Source organism: Mirounga leonina, unplaced genomic scaffold (assembly GCF_011800145.1).
Source record: "Mirounga leonina isolate KUSES-001 unplaced genomic scaffold, KU_Mleo_1.0 Mir_114, whole genome shotgun sequence".
Lineage (NCBI taxonomy): Eukaryota > Metazoa > Chordata > Mammalia > Carnivora > Phocidae > Mirounga > Mirounga leonina.
In genome coordinates this window covers 54006029-54013818 of record NW_023270265.1, presented here as the reverse complement: position 1 = coordinate 54013818, position 7790 = coordinate 54006029, and the positions used below count along the sequence as shown (strand labels likewise).

At 48.0% G+C, this 7790-nt stretch overlaps 1 protein-coding gene across 1 annotated transcript; it reads right to left on the bottom strand.

Moving 5' to 3' along the window:
- Positions 1–4303: 4303 nt before the first annotated feature.
- On the bottom strand, positions 4304–7113 carry LOC118021046 (olfactory receptor 287-like). The gene is given in 4 exon segments (XM_035021048.1): positions 4304–6052; positions 6054–6360; positions 6363–6383; positions 6386–7113. Coding segments are annotated over 4 exon segments (924 nt in total). The 5' UTR covers positions 6663–7113; the 3' UTR covers positions 4304–5733.
- Positions 7114–7790: the final 677 nt, after the last annotated feature.

Sequence of the window (7790 nt, the reverse complement as noted above, 5' to 3'; positions counted from 1 at the left end):
TCAAATACATGGAGGCTAAAGAGCATCCTACTGAAGAATGAATGGGTCAACCAGGAAATTAAAGAAGAATTTAAAAAATACATGGAAACCAATGAAAATGAAAACACAACCATTCAAAATCTTTGGGATGCAGCAAAGGCAGTCCTAAGAGGAAAGTATATAGCAATACAAGTCTTTCTCAAAAAACAAGAAAGGTCTCAAGTACACAACCTAACTCTACACCTAAAGGAGCTGGAGAAAGAACAGCAAATAAAGGCTGAACCCAGCAGAGAAGAGAAATAATAAAGATCAAAGCAGAAATCAATGAAATAGAAACCAAAAGAATAGTAGAACAGATCAACAAAACTAGGAGCTGGTTCTTGAAAGAATTAACAAGATTGATAAACCCCTGGCCACACTTAGCAAAAAGAAAAGAGAAAGGACCCAAATCAACAAAATCATGAATGAAAGAGGAGAGATCATAACCAACACCAAAGAAATACAAACAATTATAAGAACATATTATCAGCAACTCTATGCCAGCAAATTAGATAACCTGGAAGAAATGGATGCATTCCTAGAGATGTATCAACTACCAAAACTGAACCAGGAAGAAATAGAAAACCGGAACAGACCTATAACCAGTAAGGAAATTGAAGCAGTCATCAAAAATCTCCCAAAAAACAAAAGCCTAGGGCAGATGGCTTCCCAGGGGAATTCTACCAAACATTTCAAGAAGAATTAATACCTATTCTTCTGAAACTGTTCCAAAAAATAGAAATGGAAGGAAAACTTCCAAACTCATTTTATGAGGCCACCATTACCTTGATCCCAAAACCAGACAAACACCCCATCAAAAAGGAGAATTATAGAGCAATATCCCTGATGAACATGGATGCAAAAATTCTCACCAAAATATTAGCCAATAGGATCCAACAGTACATTAAAAGGATTATTCACCACGACCAAGTGGGATTGATCCCTGGGCTGCAAGGTTGGTTCAACATCTGCAAATCAATCAACGTGATACAATACATTAACAAAAGAAAGAACAAGAATCATATGATCCCCTCAATGGCTGCAGAAAAAGTATTTGACAAAGTACAGCATCCTTTCTTGATCAAAACTCTTCAGAGTATAGGCATAGAGGGTACATACCCCAATATTATAAAAGTCATCTATGAAAAACCTACAGCGAATATCATTCTCAATGGGGAAAAACTGAGAGCTTTCCCCCTAAGGTCAGGAACGTGGCCGGGATGCCCACTATCACCACTGCTATTCAATATAGTATTAGAAGTCCTAGCCACAGCAATCAGACAACAAAAAGAAACCAAAGGCATCCAAATTGGCAAAGAAGAAGTCAAACTCTCACTCTTTGCAGATGATATGATACTTTATGTGGAAAACCCCAAAGACTCCACCCCAAAACTGCTAGAACTCATACAGGAATTCAATAAAGTGGCAAGATATAAAATCAATGCACAGAAGTCAGTGGCATTCCTATACACCAACAACAAGACAGAAGAAAGAGAAATTAAGGAGTCGATCCCATTTACAATTGCACCCAAAACCTTAAGATACCTAGGAATAAATCTAACCAAAGAGGCAAAGGATCTGTACTCAGAAAACTATAAAATACTCATGAAAGAAATGGAGGAAGGCACAAAGAAATGGAAAAATGTTCCATGCTCATGGATTGGAAGAACAAATATTGTGAAGATGTCAATGCTACCTAGAGCAATCTACACATTCAATGCAATCCCCATCAAAATACCATCCACTTTTTTCAAAGAAATGGAACAAATAATCCTAAAATTTGTATGGAACCAGAAAAGACCCCGAATAGCCAGAGGAATGTTGAAAAAGAAAAGCAAGCTGGCGGCATCACAATTCCGGACTTCCAGCTCTATTACAAAGCTGTCATCATCAAGACAGTATGGTACTGGCACAAAAACAGACACATAGATCAATGGAACAGAATAGAGAGCCCAGATATGGACCCTCAACTCTATGGTCAACTAATCTTTGACAAAGCAGGAAAGAATGTCCAATGGAACAAAGACAGTCTCTTCAACAAATGGTGTTGGGAAAATTGGACAGCCACATGCAGAAGAATGAAACTGGACCATTTCCTTACACCACACACAAAAATAGACTCCGAATGGTTGAAAGACCTCAATGTGACACAGGAGTCCATCAAAATCCTAAAGGAGAACACAGGCAGCAACCTCTTTGACCTCAGCCGCAGCAACTTCTTCCTAGAAACATCGCCAAAGGCAAGGGAAGCAAGGGCAAAAATGAACTATTGGGACTTCATCAAGATAAAAAGCTTTTGCACAGCAAAGGAAACAGTCAACAAAACCAGAAGACAACCAGCAGAATGGGAGAAGATATTTGCAAATGACATATCAGATAAAGGGCTAGTATCCAAAATCTATAAAGAATTCATCAAACTCAACATCCAAAGAACAAAGAATCCAATCAAGAAATGGGCAGAAGACATGAACAGACATTTTTCCAAAGAAGACATCCAAATGGCCAACAGACACATGAAAAAGTGCTCAATATCGCTCAGCATCAGGGAAATCCAAATCAAAACCTCAATGAGCTACCACCTCACACCAGTCAGAATGGCCAAAATTAACAAGTCAGGAAACGACAGATGTTGGCGGGGATGCGGAGAAAGGGGAACCCTCCTACACTGTTGGTGGGAATGCAAGCTGGTGCAGCCACTCTCGAAAACAGTAGGGAGGTTCCTCAAAAAGTTGAAAAAACAGCTACCATATGATCCAGCAATTGCACTACTGGGTATTTACCCCAAAGATACAAATGAAGGGATCCAAAGGGGGACGTGCACCCCGATGTTTATAGCAGCAATGTCCACAATAGCCAAACTGTAGAAAGAGCCAAGATGTCCATCGACAGATGAATGGATAAAGAAGAAGTGGTATATATACACAATGGAATATTATGCAGCCATCAAAAGGAATGAGATCTTGCCATTTGCAATGACGTGGATGGAACTGGAGGGTATTATGTTGAGTGAAATAAGTGAAACAGAGAAAGACATGTATCATATGATCTCACTGATATGAGGAATTCTTAACTGCAGGAAACAAACTGAGGGTTGCTGGAGTGGGGGGTTGGGTGGGAGGGATGGGGTGGCTGGGTTATAGACACTGGGGAGGGTATGTGCTATGGTGAGCACTGTGAATTGTCCAAGACTGTTGAATCTCAGATCTGTATCTCTGAAACAAATAATGCAATATATGTTAAGAAAAAAAAAAGAAGAAGAAGAAGATAGCAGGAGGGGAAGAATGAAGGGAGGGAAATCGGAGGAGGAGACGAACCATGAGAGACGATGGACTCTGAAAAACAAACTGAGGGTTCTAGAGGGAGGGGGGTGGGACGATGGGTTAGCCTGGTGATGGGTATTAAAGAGGGCACGTTCTGCATGGAGCACTGGGTGTTTAGCACAAACAATGAATCACGGAACACTACATCTAAAACTAATGATGTAATGTATGGTGATTAACATAACAATATTTTTAAAAAAAGATGTTAAAAATAGAACTACCCTACTACCCAGCAATTACACTACTGGGTATTTACCCCAAAGACACAGATGTAGTGAAAAGAAGGGGCATCTGCCCCACAGTGTTCATAGCAGCAATGTCCACAATAGCCAAACTATGGAAGGAGCTGAGATGTCCTTCAACAGATGAATGGATAAAGAAGATGTGGTACATATATACAATGGAATATTACTCAGCCATCAGAAAGGATAAATACCCACCATTTGCATTGACATGGATGGAACTGGAGGGGATTATGCTAAGTGAAATAAGTCAAGCAGAGAAAGACAATTATCATATGGTTTCACTCATATGAGGTACATAAGGAATAGCACAGAGGACCATAGGGCAAGGGAGGGAAAACTGAAGGGGGAGAAATCAGAGAGGAAGATGAACCATGAGAGACTCTGGCCTCCAGGAAACAATCTGAGGGCTTCAGAAGGGAGGGGATGGGAGGATGGGGTAGCCAGGTGATGGGCATTAAGGAGGGCACCTGTTGTGATGAACACTAGGTGTTATATGCAACTAATGAGTCATTGAACACTACATCAAAATACTATACAGTGGCTAACTGAACATAATAAAAAAATTATAAATAAAAATAAATAAATAAATTGGCTATTAAAAAAAACCCCAAAAGACAATAAGAAAACAGAGAACCCAATTTAAAAATTAGCAGACACCGCACCAAAGAAGAAGTACAGATAAAATAAGCTTATTTTATGAAAAATAAAATGAAACACTTATTAAGGAAAAAATGCTTATTAAGGATTGCAAATTAACCATGAGATACCACTATACACCTGGTAGAATGACTAAAATCTAAAACACTGACAACGCCAAATGCTGGGAAAGATGCAGACCAGCAGGAACTCTCATTCATTGCTGGAAGGAATGCAAAATGGTGCAGCCACTTTGGAAAACAGTCTTTAATTCATTATCTAGAAAATAACTTCACAAAAGCACAAAGACTTCACAAGCATCATTAGCTACAGATGACTGAGTGTACACGTCAGGGAGAGAGAGAGTAAACTTTTGCTCTGGCCCTCGGCCAAGGGGGGTCTCTGGGAACCCCAACTTCCCACCGGAGGGAGACGGTTCCTCAACCCCCTGGGGAGGTGTTGACCAGCACCTGTAGGCGCAGCTCTGTTGTGGGCACTTGGTTACTGCGGAGAATGAGCACTCACCAGAACCCCCTGGGCCTGGCACCTGTCAGTTCTGCCTGGCCCGTGTGTGAGGTGGAAAGAGAGAGACAACTGGGCCTGCTGCATCTGGGGACAATGGCAACAACAGCATCTCCTGAGCACTCGCTCCCATCAGATCCTGTGCTCAGCACTTTGAACACACCGATTCATTTAATACTCCTTAGGGCTCCATGAGACCACACATTCACGGTCTCCATTTGCAGATGAAGACACAGAGGTTCACAGTAGTTACGTGACTTGCCCAAGCCATGCTGGCAGAGGCTTGGAGCCCATGCATTGATGGGCTGTGGGGCCTGACCAGGCCTCTCACAGAAGTTCTGGACCTGGAGGACCTCCCACGACTTATTCACTCAGAGGCCGAACCAAGCCCCGTTCCCTAGGACACCTGTACATCCCACAATGCAGACCACAGAAGGAGGTGAGCCCTGGTGGACATGCTCAGAGGCAAACCCACACACTGACTCCACATGGCCCTCAAAGGCTGCCAGGCTTCCTCAGCAAGGTCTGCACACACATTTCTCTGAGTTCTCTCCTTCATGGTCAACCTCCCCCCACCACCAATGAGGGAAGATTCAAGAGACCACAGGTGTTGGCAGTGGGGGAAAATCCCAAGGGCAGACAGCTCACCCCTCACTAGCAAGACAGCTATCAGCCCCCCAAGACCCAGACCAGGTTGGGGGCTCACAGGCTAGTCCAGTGCCCAGTACTTGGTGGGCAGTCAGTATCTGAAGTACATATAGTGCTTCTTAGGACCCCATTTCTCTTCCAGAATCTGGGTTTGGAACTCCAGGGGCTGAGCACCCTAGGCAAGGCCTGTGAGACAGGTGGAAACTTGGAAACTCCCTGAGGCAGACCACACTGCGATATCAGGGTGCTGTTTTCAGTCCATGCAGAGAGAATGATGCTGAGAACTGGCTCCCACAGAGGGGACAGTCAGATGTCCCAGTCTTGCTGGGTGGTCTCCGAGGGGCTCACATCCCCTGCACCCACCTCCACAGAGCCTCCTTGATGTCCTTGTTCCTCAGGGTGTATATGAAGGGATTCAGCACCGGGGTGACAACAGTGTTAAGCACTGTGACGGCCTTGGTCAGGTCCAGCGAGCTCTCCACTGAGGTCCTCACAAGCAGGAAGATGATGGAGCCATACCAGATGAGGACCACCGTGAGGTGGGAGGAACAGGTGGAAAAGGCTCTGTGCCGACCGGCGGCGGAGCGAATCCTGAAGACGGTGCCGATGATGTAGGCGTCGGAGACCAGCGGGATGAGGCAGGAGCCCAGGATGACGAGGAAGGACGCCGAAGGACGCCAGCTCCACGGCCCGCGTGTCGCTGCGGGACAGCACGACGCAGGGCGCGATGTCCCAGAAGTGGTTGATAAGGCGGGAGCCGCAGGAGGAGAGGCGGGCGGAGAGGGTGGCCGGCACGGTGACGGCGGAGAAGGCGCACAGCCAGGAGCCCAGAGCGAGGCGGGCGGAGAGGCCGGGGGTCCTGAGGCTGCCGTAGCGCGGTGGCGGGCAGATGGCCGGGCGGCGGTCGCGAGGCACGGCAGCCAGCAGGAAGTACTCGGTGCAGCCCAGCGGGACGACGAAGGACATCTGCGCGCGCAGCCGGTGAAGGAGATGGCCCGCTGCGCGGGGCGAACGTGGCCAGGGTCTTGGGCACACAGGCCGCGGTGAACCAGATCTCCAGGAAGGAGAGGTTGCGGAGGAGGAAGTACAAGGGCGTCTGCAGGGGCCGGTGCGCCCCGACCAGGGAGATGGTGGCCAGGTTGCCGACCACCGTAAGCACGTGTATGACCAGGAAGAGGAGGAAGAGCCCCACGTGCAGGCCCTGCGGCCCCGGGAAGCCCAGCAGGATGAACAGCCCCTGCGTGGAGAGGTTCTGGCTGCCGCCCCAGGCCATGAGGCTCTGTTGGGACACAGACCACTGCAGGCCAGTAAGAGGGACCTCCCACCCCAAGTGCCCACTGGAGGCCCAGGAACAGAGGGGACGGCCCTGGCCCCCCTCTTTGGGTTCTACTCACCTTGTCTCTCTCCCAGGACTCCAGCCAGGCCTAGCGGCCCTGTGGGAGCCAGCAAGTAGACCATGGACATTGCCCTCTTCGGGAAGTCGCTCAGAAGGAGACTGGACCCAGGTTATCAGTTGCTTGCCACCTGGGGAGGGGGAACATCTCCTCATTCTAGACTCTTTGCCATGGGGGGGCACTTCCTCATTCTAGACTCCTTGTCACCTGGGGGGGGTACTTACTCTGGACTCTTTGCCATGGGGGAGCACGTCCTCATTCTAGATTCCTTGTCACCTGAGGGAGGGGGTCCTTATTCGAGACTCCTAGTCACCTGAGGGGTGGTCCTTACTCTAGACTCAAGAAGACTGGGAAAGAAGAAGAATTGTCAAGTTTTCACAAATGAAATTATGTATGGCCCAATTTTTAGCATTTTCATCCAGCAAACCACATTGATTCCTAGTGAAACATGCTTACCTATGTGCCTAGTAAATCCCGCCCCCCCGCCACACCCCCAACACAACTGTCAGAGGAAGCCCATAGGCGGCCCTGCTCTCCTTGCCTGGGGCTGTCACCCTGGATTATTTGTTAGCTGGAAACTGGGCAGCCAGGGGGGCCTTGAAGTGTGAAATTGCAAACAGTTTTATCACCAGCGCCCCCTCCTGTCTGGAAGCTGGGGGTCGCACTGTTGGGGGGGACCTGCTGGAGAGGAGGGGGTGCCGGAGGGTGCCTGTCTGCGGGGAAGGGGAGGGGCTGTGGCACCAGTGAGGAGGGGGTTTAATTCGAGCTGAGCTCGGTTCCTTAGTGCCCAGCACCTCCCCAGGCTGGACCCTGCCCGCTGGCTGCCCTGGGCCAACAAGCCCCCGATGTGTGTCCACGGGGGTAGCTGGACGGAGGCCGGCAGTGACCTCATGCGTGTGGAGCCCAGAGCCGGCAGCGAGGCAGGAGGGGCCCGGCTGGTCAACGCTTCTCCCAGACAGTGTCCAGATGCTGGACCTGCTCCGGGAGGATTGCCCTCAGGAGCCACA